This window comes from Macaca thibetana, chromosome 4, assembly GCF_024542745.1.
Source record: "Macaca thibetana thibetana isolate TM-01 chromosome 4, ASM2454274v1, whole genome shotgun sequence".
In the NCBI taxonomy this organism is placed as follows: Eukaryota; Metazoa; Chordata; class Mammalia; order Primates; family Cercopithecidae; genus Macaca; species Macaca thibetana.
The window spans coordinates 30,596,468-30,609,124 of record NC_065581.1 but is presented as its reverse complement, the minus strand read 5'-3'; the positions used below and the strand labels follow the sequence as shown (position 1 = coordinate 30,609,124).

General features: G+C 49.9%; 1 protein-coding gene across 2 annotated transcripts in view; it reads right to left on the bottom strand.

Moving 5' to 3' along the window:
• Positions 1-486: 486 nt before the first annotated feature.
• ABCF1 (ATP binding cassette subfamily F member 1) overlaps positions 487-12,657 on the bottom strand; it is a 51,313-nt gene continuing 39,142 nt past the window's right edge. Inside the window, exons 4-26 of one of the 2 annotated variants that reach the window (XM_050788383.1) lie at positions 12,550-12,657; positions 12,288-12,417; positions 12,105-12,142; positions 11,915-12,022; positions 10,789-10,863; positions 10,596-10,709; positions 8,253-8,363; positions 7,572-7,694; positions 7,052-7,152; positions 6,864-6,949; positions 6,444-6,583; positions 6,209-6,357; positions 5,442-5,525; positions 5,110-5,234; positions 4,801-4,913; positions 4,487-4,658; positions 4,244-4,318; positions 4,081-4,151; positions 2,065-2,097; positions 1,816-1,984; positions 1,576-1,640; positions 1,412-1,484; positions 487-1,255 (exon numbers count right to left, since the gene is read on the bottom strand). In XM_050788383.1, the coding sequence (XP_050644340.1) occupies positions 1,089-1,255; positions 1,412-1,484; positions 1,576-1,640; positions 1,816-1,984; positions 2,065-2,097; positions 4,081-4,151; positions 4,244-4,318; positions 4,487-4,658; positions 4,801-4,913; positions 5,110-5,234; positions 5,442-5,525; positions 6,209-6,357; positions 6,444-6,583; positions 6,864-6,949; positions 7,052-7,152; positions 7,572-7,694; positions 8,253-8,363; positions 10,596-10,709; positions 10,789-10,863; positions 11,915-12,022; positions 12,105-12,142; positions 12,288-12,417; positions 12,550-12,657 (2,430 nt within the window). In that variant the 3' untranslated portion in view covers positions 487-1,088. The remainder of the gene's footprint in view (positions 1,256-1,411; positions 1,485-1,575; positions 1,641-1,815; positions 1,985-2,064; positions 2,098-4,080; positions 4,152-4,243; positions 4,319-4,486; positions 4,659-4,800; positions 4,914-5,109; positions 5,235-5,441; positions 5,526-6,208; positions 6,358-6,443; positions 6,584-6,863; positions 6,950-7,051; positions 7,153-7,571; positions 7,695-8,252; positions 8,364-10,595; positions 10,710-10,788; positions 10,864-11,914; positions 12,023-12,104; positions 12,143-12,287; positions 12,418-12,549) is intronic. The other variant, XM_050788382.1, reaches the window with a different exon arrangement.

Below are 12,657 nucleotides of genomic sequence, written 5' to 3'. Positions count from 1 at the left end.
CAGGTGAATTACTTGAGGTCAAGAGTTCGAGACCAGCCTGACCTACATGGTAAAACCCTGTCTCTTTTGTGTTTTTAATAAAACACAAAAATTAGCTGGGCCTGGTAGTGTGTGCCTGTAATCCCAGCTACTCGGGAGGCTGAGGCAGGAAAATTGCTTGAACCTGGGAAGTGGAGGCTGCAGTGAGCCAAGATCGTGCCACTGCACTCCAGCCTTAGTGAAAGGACAAGATTCTGTCAAAAAAAAAAAAAAAAGAGACCCAAGTTCCAAGACGGAAGGTATGAATCACTTTGCTTTTTCCTCACGTGAAGGGTTGGGGGAAAGGAATCCCATGATCCTCAAATAGCAAACACCGTCAGCAAGACTGCAAACAAGATCCATTTAGTGGGGATGAGGGGATTATCAAAAGCTGCTAGAAAACTGAATAAAGCAAATCAAGACTGAGAACAGTTCCAACACTCCCATCAATCTCCAAACAGTGACAGGTCGGCAGCAACTCCTTTCCTTTATTTCTTCCCCTTGTAAAGGGAAATTCAAGTTCAGCAGCATTCCTTTCCTGCCCCAAGTCCTCAACCAGACAAGAGGCTGCAGGCACCAAATCTTGGGTTGGATAATGGCAAAGGCCTCAGAAGCTCACCTCCAGCTCTGAGCTTCAACAACTGTTTGTACCAGTGACTCAGCATTAAATCCACCAGAAAAGAACAGCACCACCCAAAGACCGGGGGCAGCTGGGCCTGAAGCTGTAGGGTAAACCAGAGGCAGGCTTCTGAGTGATGACAGTCTTGAGACAATAGGCCACATAAACTTGGCTGGATGGAACCTCACAATAAGGTGGTCACCTCTTGTTTGTTTAGGGGGATGCCAAGGATAAGGCCAGCTCAGTTATATGAAGAAAAGCAGAACAAACAAGTCTTTCAGAGAAATGGATGCAGTCAGAGTGGGATCAAGGTCACACTCCGCTTTCATGTGCCTGAGTGGTTGCCAGGTCCGCTGCAGGCCAGAGGCAGTCTTCAGATGAGAAGGGGAGACCACAGGGGACTTCTAGGCCACACAAGTATGTCTCTCGGGAGACTTCTAGGAAGGAAAGCTCACTCTCGGGGCCGGCTGACCATGACTTCACCCAGGGCCTCCAACACCTCCCGCTTGTAGTCTTCGAAGTCACCATCGATTTGGCTAACACTCTGCTCCTCCACCACCCACAGCTGGCAGTTGGTTTCTGTGATGAGTCGGGCATCATGGCTCACAACGATCACAGCTTTGAAGAAAGATAGTAAGAACAGAGGGCAGGAAGAAAGGAGGAAGAGGGAAATCAGAACATGAAATAAGGGAGTCCTAGGCCCTGCTGCAGTGAAGGACACTACAGCTTGGTCCCCATGGAGCAGGGAGGAGGGCATACTCTCAGCTGACTTACCACCCTTGTATTCATTGATGGCCTCCCCTAGAGCATCAATAGACTCTATGTCCAGGTTATTGGTTGGCTCATCCTACAGAGAAGGAATTCCATGACTGAGCACTGCAACTCCCATCTTCCATACTGTTACCCTTATCCCTTCTCCTACAGCCCAGCTCACTCACCAAGATGAGGACATCAGGCTCCCGACAGGCCAGCTCGGCAAACACAACTCGTGCTTTCTGACCACCTGTGGCAAAGGAAGGGGAGGGCTGTCACACCTTCTAGCACCTCACAGTCTGAAGGCAAACCCTCAAGATAAGCCAGTTTGTGAACTGAGGCTCCCTCATTCCCAGTTCCTCTAGGTAGTTTGTAGACATGAATGATACGGTGAAGTGTGCCCTCCCCAGCCCCTGCAGTGGTACCAGAGAGTTTGCAGATCTGGATGGTGTGGGCGTGACTCTCCAGGCCGAACCGGCCCAGGCACTTGCGGGCATCCTGGTAGGGCAGGTTGAAGCCCCGCTGCAGGTACTCAGTGGGCGTCTCCTCCATACGCAGCTGCTCTGCATACTGCTGGTTGAAGAAGCCAATTTTCTGCCCGAGAAGAGAAGGAGGTGGTCAGTTAAAGTCACACTTCCTCCATCAGATTACCATAAATCCCAATACCAACTTACCAGCCGGTGGTTCTTTCTCATTTCCCCATGGGTCTGCAAGGGAAGAGAAAGTAGTTAAGAGGAGGGTAAGGGGAAAAGGCACTGCAGCTCCACATACCAACTTTTTTTTTTTGAGACGGAATCTAGCTCTGTCACTCAGGCTGGAGTGCAGTGGCGCAATCTCGGCTCACTGCAACCTCCGCCTCCTGGGTTCACACCATTCTCTTGCCTCAGCCTCCCGAGTAGCTGGGACTACAGGCGCCTGCCACCATGCCTGGCTAATTTTTTGTTTTTTTAGTAGAGATGGGGTTTCACCGTGTTAGCCAGGATGGTCTCAATGTCCTGACCTCAACCATACACCAACTTTTCTGAAGGGAAGACAAACATCAGAAATGGGCCAGGGACAAGTATGCATAAGAAAAGGAATAAGGGCTGGGTACAGTGGCTCATGCCTGTAATCCCAGCACTTTGGGAGGCCAGGGAGGGCAGGTCAGGAGGCACTTGAGGTCAGGAGTTCGAGACCAGGCTGGCCAACTCTGTCTCTACTGAAAATACAATAATTAGCTGGGCACAGTGGGACATGCCTGTAATCCCAGCTACTCAGGAGGTTGAGGCACAAGAATCGTTTTAACCCAGGAGGTTGAAGTTGCTGAGATTGCACCACTGCACTCTAGTCTCGAGGACAGGACAAAACTCCATCTCAAAAAAGAAAAAAAGAAAAGGAACAGGGATGTTCCCCTAATATGACAAAGGCATGGTGAGCAAAGTAAAAGAGTAAGGGGCAAAAGGGGAGTTAAGCAAAATAGAGGGAGGACGACAGGGACAAGCAGGAGGGACTAACCACAGCCAAAGAACACCTGCTCTCCACACAGGGAGACTCACGAATGGTACGTCGTAAGGGCCTCAGGTGACAAGTTTAGTGCTTTGGGGAGGATCTAATACCTTTCTAAAGATCTAATCTCTGGATGTGAGAATATGGCCTCTCAACACTTCGCTGGAGGGAGCAGAAATGGCTACAAACTTTCTAACACACTAGATGGCAATATATTACAAAAGTTCAAATAAAACGGTAGACTTGGCCAGGCGCGGTGGCTCACGCCTGTAATCCCAGCACTTTGGCAGGCCGAGGCAGGCAGATCATGAGGTCAGGGTATCGAGACCATCCTGGCTGATCTCAGTGCACTGCAACCTCTGCCTCCTGGGTTCAAGTGATTCTCCTGCCTCAGCCTCCCAAATAACTGGGATTACAGGCATGCGCAACCACACCTGGCTAATTCTGTATTTTCAGTAGAGATGGGGTTTCTCCATGTTGGTCTCGAACTCCCCACCTCAGGTGATCCACCCGCCTCGGATTCCCAAAGTGTTGGGATTATAGGTGTGTGCCACCGCATCGGGCTTGGACTGGTTTTTAACTCCTGAGCTCAAGTGATCCGCCACCCTCAGCCTCCCCCAAAGAGTTGGGATTAGAGGTGTGAGCCACCACACCAGGCCATTTTTTTTTTTTTTGGAGATGGAGTCTCGCTCTGTTGTCCAGACTACAGTGCAATGGTGCAATCTCAGCTCACTGCAACCTCCGCCTCCCAGGTTCCAGCAATTCTGCCTCAGCCTCCTGCTGGGATGTAGGTGCGTGCCATCACCCGCCTAATTTTTGTATTTTTAGGAGAGACGGGGTTCACCACATTGGCCAGGCTGGTCTGGAACTCTTGACCTCAAGTGATCCCTGCTGGGATTACAGGCGTGAGCCACTGTGCCCAGCCCGTTTATGCAATTTTTAATTGTTCTATAAAAGACATATATTTCTTGTATAACAAAAACACGTGGGTGTGCCCCCTAGTTCGATCCCAATTCTCTTAGCTCTCCTCCCTGAACTGATCTAAGCTCTTCTCCTCCTCTACTGCTCCTCTTAGGGAAATGAATCATCTATGATGAGTTCTGTATTTAACTCTACATTCTCGAGAAGCTCCCTGATTCCAGCTTCTGGCAAGCAGCTGTGCCTTCACATTTCTCATGCTCTCCCTTCTTGGCTCCAGGACTCACCGGCGTCAGCTTGCCAGTCAACAGCAGGAGCAGTGTACTCTTCCCCACACCATTAGGGCCCACAATGCAAACTGCAAGATGGAAGACAGGTGGTCAAAGAGGTCCCCAGAGACTCTCCCTGTGGCTCCTGCCACACATCCCTGAGCCAACCCCGCCAACTCACTCCTTGAATCCATGTCGATGCCAAAATCCAGGTTTTTAAAGAGTGGTTTCTGGCCCTCGTAGCCAAATGTCACACCTGAAAGCCAGGAAAAGCAGCAATTTATATTATTTTCAGTCCCTGTAAAGTTCCTTTGATGTGCTGGCCTTGGAGAACAGGAGCAATCTCAACCTTGGTGGAGAGTTTGGGGCGCACATACATGCTTCTGGTGCTTCCTGTGGAGCAGGAGAGGCCCGCGGCACTCACCATGCAGACCCAGCACAGGAGGGCTGAGTGGTGGGGGGTCTGGAAAAGTGAAGCGCACAGTGTACTCCTTAGGGCGCTTCAGGAGCTCAGGGGCCTCCTGGGATTCCTCATCCTGGTTTTTCCGTCGGCATTTCTGCTGCTTCCGAGTCAGGGCTTCCTTCGTTTGTTTTTCCTGGAGAGGAAGACGAAAAAAGAGAAATCTGTGTCCTGCACAGCAGTCCTCGAAATGTAGGCCAGCGTTCCAGAGTCTCCCTCTTCCTCCACTGTCAGGAGAGAACAGTGGTCCCCAGCCCAGAAGTCCCTCAGGTGCTCACCGCCTGCTTGGTGGACTTCCCGCCTGCCTTCAGCTCCTTCAGCTTTTTCTCTTGCTTCTCATACTGCTTCAGCAGTTCTTTCTGCTTCTGCTGGTACATCTTTTTGAAGGTCACTGGGGCAGAAGAGGGGACTGGGCATCAGTGGTTGCTCCTCTCCCCAGCAAAGGGACAACCAGGGATTGGTGGTGACGGGGTAGGCATCACTGTCTGGAATTCTGACAGGATTCAGTTTATCTAAATAGGCCGTCCCATTCAGACCTCTTTTCAAGGTTCTATCTCTTCCCTGCATCCACACACAATCCTACTTACTGTAATTGCCCCTATAGTAGTGGAGCCGCTGGGCATCGAGGTGGATGATATCAGTGCAGACATCATCCAAGAAACCCTGGTCATGGGAGACAATCAGCAAGGTCTTCCGCCAGCCCTGGAGGTAGCTGGGTTTCAGAGAACAGGGTGTAAGTGTCACAGCGGTCAAGTGAGAGAGAAGTCAGGGGAAGCAGCCAGACAATGGGGGCTGGGAGGGAAAGGGGGGGTCTGGATAGAGCTGTCACAGGCACAGTGGAGAACAGCTAAAGGAAAACAGGGCAGGAAGGGGAAGAAAGTGCAGAATGGGAACCAATGATGCAAAGGCCGTAACGCACTTATTGAGCCAGATGACAGCGTTGAGGTCCAGGTGGTTGGTGGGCTCATCCAGCATCAGCAGTGTGGGCTCCATGAACAGTGCCCTAGAGGGTGGGGAGCAGAGGGCAGGGTCAGGGAGAGAAAGATCCTTGCTCAGACAACCCCAGAGAAAATTCAGGGAGATAGAGCCTGAGACCATGAACACTCCTTCCCAAGCTCTCCTCAGAGAAGTTCTTGGGCAGGCTATGGTTTAAGTTTTTCTGAGACAGGGCCTTGCCCTGTTGCCCAGGTTGTCATGCAATGGCACAGTCAGGGCTCACTGTAGCCTCAATCTCCCAGGTCCAAGTGAACTTCTACTTCAGCCTCCAGAGTAGCTGTGACCACAAGCGTGCACCACCAAGTCCAGCTAATTTTTAAATTTTTTGTAGAGACAGTGTCTCCCTATGTTGCCCAGGCTAGGATATGCTTTTTTTCCCTTTCTGTGAAGATAGGGTCTCGCTATATTGCCCAGACTGGTCTCAAACTCCTGGGTTCAAGATAATCCTCCTGCCTCTGCCTTCCAGGCATGAAGGCGTGACCCACTGCGCCCAGCTGCAGCGTATGTTGGTGAGAACTCACCACCAGGTAGAGAGAAACAGAAGGACCCTAAGCTCTCACAACACAGATAGTAAGGAGGGAGAGGTAAGCCTTGAGCCTCCCTATTGCCTTGGAAGAATGAGAAGGGATAGAGGGAAAGGGCCCTGGTGGTCTGAGGTTGGAAGGGAGGGCAGTGAGGTGAATGGCCCACCTGGCCAGGGAGACACGCATGCGCCAGCCCCCTGAGAACTTCTGTGTGGGTCGATTCTGCATTTCAGGGTCAAAGCCGAGGCCAGCCAGGATTCGCCGTGCTTTGGCCTCTGCAGCTGCTGCCCCAGTGGCCCGCAATTCCTCATACACCTGGGAGGAGGGAGAAGAGGACACATGTCTGAGGGTCCCAGGAACCCCCGAGTCTTAGCCCGTGTCCCCTGCGCCATCTCCTCTACCTTCTCTAGCCTCTCAGCAGCTGTGTCATCTCCTTGTTCCAGCTGTCCCTGAAGCAGCCGCTCCTCTTCCAGCAGCTTTAATCGCTTGGTGTCAGCTCGAAGAACAGCCTGGACTGCTGGTGTCTCATCTGCTACCACCTCTGGGAGGCAGAGGGAGAACAGTCAGGCAGCCTCAAGAGCCAAGAGTCTCATCCTTCTTTCCCTTCAACTGCATTTCTGTTTTGCCTGACCCTGCCCAGCTTTTTGTACTCATTCCAAATGAAACAAGTTCCTCATTAACTCTCCCCTCCTTTCGTTAGCATCCCTTTCCCAGTCCCCAGTCTCGCTCCACATCCCTTCCAACACCATGGCCACAATTTCTTCTATTCTTGGCTGGCTTTTCTACCCAACTGCCCACCCCACCAAGCCCCTTGGCCTCACCCTGCTCACACAGCAACACATCAATGTTGGGAGGGATGCTCAGGGCTCGGTTGGCAATGTGCTTGAGGAGCGTGGTCTTGCCCTTGCTGGGGAATAAAAGCTATTAGGACCTGGCCACCACTGAGAAATCTCTTCTTATCTCTCCAGGCTCCTCCCCTTTTTGGCCTCCAGCTCCCTCCTCTTCTCACCCATTGGGCCCCACCAGCCCGTAGCGGCGGCCGGCTACAATGTACAGGTCTGCATTGACGAACAGCTCCTTGCCATGAGCGGAGATGCTGAACTTCTCCAGCTGCAGCCATCAGGAAAGAGGTGGCAGAGGGAAGGGATGATCACATGAAAATTCTCCCTTTGGGACAGGAGTGGTCACTTTCTCCCTGCAGGGAAGCCTCTGACAAACCGATACCTCCAGCATAATCCCCTTCCTCTCCCCACAGCCAGTCCCTGCCCTGTCCACTGCCTGTAATGGGAGTCCCATGCGTCCTCAGCTAGTGTAGTCTGTCCCACACTATTTTCTGCCGAGGGTGGACCCTACTTCTACTGGTTTTTCTATCTTCTTGCTCAAGTTGGCAGAACCCAAGGTGTGGAAAATGCCTCCAATCTTTCTTCCCACTAAACTAAGCCATTCACACACCATGGCCACTCAGGGAAGATGAGAGAACTGGCTCTTCCCTAGGCAAGTGGACTAGAAGGGGCCCCCTGAGACCTTACCTTGATGTCAGATGCATTTTCTAACATGGCTTGGCGGGAGGACATCTCTGCCTGGGACACGGAGAAGTCATTTTCAGCTGCATTGGCTGCTTTTAATGAAGCCACTTGGCGCTCATACTCCATCTGAGAAGGAAGGAAAAACTACATTTGAAGCCACGGTCTATCAGTTTTCCATCACCATGAAACAGCCCATGCTGGCTGGGCATGCTGGCTCACGCCTGTAATCCCAGCACTCTCGGAGGCTGAGGAAGGTGGATCTCTCGAGCTCAGGAGTCTGAGACCAGCCTGGGCAACATGGCAAAATCCCGTCTCTACAAAAAATACAAAATTTAGCCGGGCATGGTGGTGCCACCCATAGTCTCATCTATTCGGGAGGCTGAGGTGGGGGGATCACTTGGGCCTGGGAGGTTGAGGCTGCAGTGAGCAGAGATCACGTTACTGCACTCCAGCCTGAGGAACAGTGTGAGACCCTGTCTCAAAAAACAAACAAAAAACCCCAAAGTGAAACACCCCATGTCATCAGACATTGAGATAAGGCTCACAGAACACAATTATTTTCCTACTCCGATTGTTTTACCTGGAGTAGCCCCCAAAGCTGTCCTTCCTATTCCCAATCGCATGTCCCCTAGTTGAAGTATTTAAAAATCCCCTACTTTTGACCGCTAAGAACCAAGGTCTTACCTGTTTTTTCAGCTTTTTCTTCTCCTTTTTGCTAAGGTGAGCATAGGGATCATCTGCCTTAGACTCTCCTCCTTCCTCCTCCTCTTCTTCCCCTTCTTCTTCCTCTGAACCCTGTGAGAACCCAGGGATGGTCAAAAGTAGGGACCCCGGCTGGGTGCGGTGGCTCACGCCCATAATCCCAGCACTTCGGGAGGCCAAGGTGGGCAGATCCTGAGGTCAGGAGATCTAAGACCATCCTGGCTAACACAGTGAAACCCCATCTGTACTAAAAATTGCAAAAAATTAGCTGGACATGGTGGTGGGCACTTGTAGTCCCAGCTACTTGGGAGGCTGAGGCAGGAGAATGGTGTGAACCTGGGAGGTGGAGCTTGCAGTGAGTCGAGATTGTGCCACTGCACTCCAGCCTGGGTGACAGAGCGAGACTCCATATCAAAAACAAACAAACGAACAAACAAAAAAACCCAGGGACTCCTTCTAGAACTCAGATTTCATGTCATCTGCATCCTGTCCCTGCCCCAGTTCCGCAGTCAGCTCTTTCCTTCACTACTCAGAGTCCTAAAATATCTTGGGATCCTCTCTCATTCTCATATCCAGCCCCTAGTCTCCCTGTAGTCCTTTACCAATTTCTGCTACCAGGAATGGTACAAAACAAATGGTACGAATATATATGTATGAAATGTGACAACGCGTATGTCCCTATAAACGTAACTCCCAATATAAAGTAACTGAAGGTGGAGTAAGTGGATTTCAAGAGTTTCATTTGCATAAAATGAGTTTCTGTGGTTTCCCTGTTAACATGCAAAGAAAAGATCAGGTAGCCAGCTGGGTGCGGTGGCTTATGTCTGTAATCCCAACACTCTGGGAGGCCAAGACGAGCAGATCACAAGGTCAGGAGATTGAGACCATCCTGGCTAACATGGTGAAATCCTGTCTCTACTAAAAACACAAAAAATTAGACGGTCATGATGGCACGTGCCTGTAGTCCCAGCTACTTAGGCGGCTGAGGCAGAATTGCTTGAACCCAGGAGGCAGAGGTTGCAGTAAGCCGAGATTATGCCACTGCACTCCAGCCTGGGCAACGGAGTGAGACTCCATCTCAAAAAAAAAAAAAAAAAAAAAAAAAAAAAAAAAAAAAAAGAAAACAAAAGAAAAGAAAACATCAGGAATCTCTAGTGTACAGTTAGAGGAACCAAGCAGAATCACAGAACTAGGAAGTGCCGGAGGCATGGGGACCCTAGAGATCTCCAGATTCCTCCTTCTATCACACAAAGGAGACAAGTGAGACCCAAAGGGATGGGAAGATGTATTTAAGGTCATAGCCAGTGAACGCAGAGCCAGGACCCAGATCATCTGAGATAAATTCCAGGCCCTTTCCTCACTGGATCAGGTGTTGCAAACCACAGCCCATGGGCCAAGGCTGACCTCACACTTGTTTTTACATAGCTCCTGAACTTTATAAAAATAGTTTTTGTATTTTCAAAGAGTTGGTAAAAAAAAAAAAAGAATATGTAATAGAGATTATATGTGGCCTGCAAAGCCAGAAACATTTACTACAAGGCCCTTTATAGAAAAAGTTTGCTGGCCGGGCGCGGTGGCTCAAGCCTGTAATCCCAGCACTTTGGGAGGCCGAGACGGGCGGATCACAAGGTCAGGAGATCGAGACCATCCTGGCTAACACGGCAAAACCCCGTCTCTACTAAAAACACAAAAAATTAGCCGGGCGAGGTGGCGGCGCCTGTAGTCCCAGCTACTCGGGAGGCTGAGGCAGGAGAATGGCGGGAACCCGGGAGGCGGAGCTTGCAGTGAGCTGAGATCCGGCCACTGCACTCCAGCCTGGGCGACAGAGCGAGACTCCGTCTAAAAAAAAAAAAAAAAAAAAAAAAAAAAGAAAAAGTTTGCTAACTGGGCACACTGGCTCACACCTGTAAGCATTTTGGGAGGCTGAGGCAGAAGGACTGCTTGAGCCCAGAAGTTTAAGACCAGCCTGGGCAACATAGTGAGACCTCGTCTCTATACTAAAAATTAAAAAATTAGCCAGGGGTAGTGGTGCACACTTCTAGTTCCAGCTACTCAGGAGGCTGAGGCAGGAGAATCTGTTGAGCCCAGGAGGTTGAGGTTTCAGTGAGCCGTGTTCACACCCCTGCACTCCAGACTGGGTGACAGAGTAAGATCCTGTGTAAATAAAAACAAAAACAAAACAACAACCCCACCATTCCCCCTAGAAAAAGAAAAGAAAAAAGGTTTGCTGGGATAGTAACTATATCCCCAGATCGTGACTCTCCCATAAGAACCCTGGAGCCCTAGTCCCTCATTCTACCTTCCCCCAACACCAAATACACACACCTGCTCTGCCTTCCTGGCCTTCTCCTTCCCTTGTTTGGGAGGCTCCTTTTCCTTTATTATTTCTTCTTCTTCATCCTCCTCTTCATTGTCCAGAGCAGCGAATTTATTTTGAGGCTAATAGGGAAAAGACAGGTGGGATGAAATGCTTTAATTCCTGGGCCCCAATACCTCCTCCTGCTAGTTACTCTCTCACCTTAGCCTTCCCTTTTGACTTCTCTTCCTTTCCCTTTTTGCCCTTGAGCACAGGCTGCTGTTCCTCAGATACGGCCTGGAGGAGACACACATACACATTAAACACATATGTACAAATTATTGTGCTACTTTGCTGTGTAATAAGCATTTCTAGAGAGTCTCCTGTGTTACCCATACAGATGCTCCTCCATTTATGATCAGGTTGCATCCTGTCCCGATAAACCCACCAGAAACTGAAAGTATCATAAATCAAAAGTGATAGTTCCAATTTACTATAGGTTTATCTGGACATAACCCCATCATGAATTGAGGAGTATCCTAAATGAGTATGACCTTCACACTATCATAAAGTAGAAAAACCGTATGCCTAAGTATAAGTTGGAGACCATCTGTACTGAGTGCTGCTGACGAAAAATGAGACCCAGAAAAACCCTACCCTCCAGCTTGAGACTAGATAGTGAAGAGACAACTAGGGAACATCAGCAAGGTTAAGGATTATAAGTCAGGCAAGTGCGCAACCGGAGTGGATGGCACTAGCACTGGAGGCTTTCTTGAGAGGGCAAATGGACATGGACTAAGATGCACACGCAGAAGAGTCACAAGTAGAAGAGCAAGGACCTGGGGCTTTGTTTCAGGTTCTGTGCTTAAAGCAACAGAATCACTGAAGATGTCTGAGTGATAAAAAGGGCTTTTTTTTTTTTTTTTGAGATGGAGTCTTGCTCTGTTGCCCAGGCTGGAGTGCAGTGCCTCAATCTCGGCTCACTGCAAATTCCGCCTCCCAAGTTCAAGTGATTCTCCTGCCTCAGCCTTCCAAGTAGCTGGGATTACAGGCGCACACCACCATGACTGGCTAATTTTTGTATTTTTAATAGAGATGAGGTTTCACCATGTTGGTCAGGCTGGTTTCGATCTCTTGACCTCGTGATTTGCCCGCCTCGGCCTCCCAAAGTGCTGGGATTACAGGTGTGACCCACTGTGCCTGGCCTGGGCATGTATTTTAAAAAGATGATTTTAACAGTATAAGTAAGACAGATCGAGGAGAGCTAGTTTAAAAGCAGGAAATTACTCCACCATGGCCAGAAGGTGCTAAATGGAGTGAGAATGACTGATCGAGCCACCACTGTCACCTTATTGATCCGATTCTTCTCTGGCTTGGCAGGCTTAGGAGGATGTTTTTCTTCCTCATCCTCTTCCTCACTCTGATCCTGAATCAGGGCTGCAAAAACATTACCACCCTAGAGAATGAAAGGGCCACAGAAGTCAGTAGGATGGTCAAGATTGCATCCTTGGGGTCTGTTTACCACACAGATGGCTTACCTTGGTTTTCTTCCCTCCGCGGGGTTTTGGGGCAGGTACTGAAATGACAAGGGGAGAACATGAGATAGGAAACAATTACAATGTCTGGCCCTCCAGTTTAATCCAACTTGAAGATCAAGGTATGAGGCATCACTCTCCATGACTCATGGATTCCAGGTACCCATTCCCCCTCAGGTCATTTACCCTCATCCTCCTCATCACTGGCTGGCACTGAGAGCTTCTTAAGACGCTCCATGAGCTCTTTCTCCTCCCCATCATCATCCACATCCTTCTTCCGCCTGCCTTTTCGGGTATCTCGCTTCTTTTTTTGCTGCTGAGAGCAAAAGAAGAATGAGAAAATGAAGCCCAGGCCCCTGCTGTATTTCTGCCTCACAGAAGGTTCCCCATCAGCTGAGTGGAGCAACATGGGCTGCAAAGGGATTGGTGGGCCCTGTGGCACTTGTACCTGCTGTTGCTGTTGTTGCTGCTGCTGCTGCTGCTGCTCCTCCTTCTCCTTGAGTACTTTCTCTTCTTCCCCAGCCTGTTTATCTTCTACTGCCAGCTCTTCAAAGAA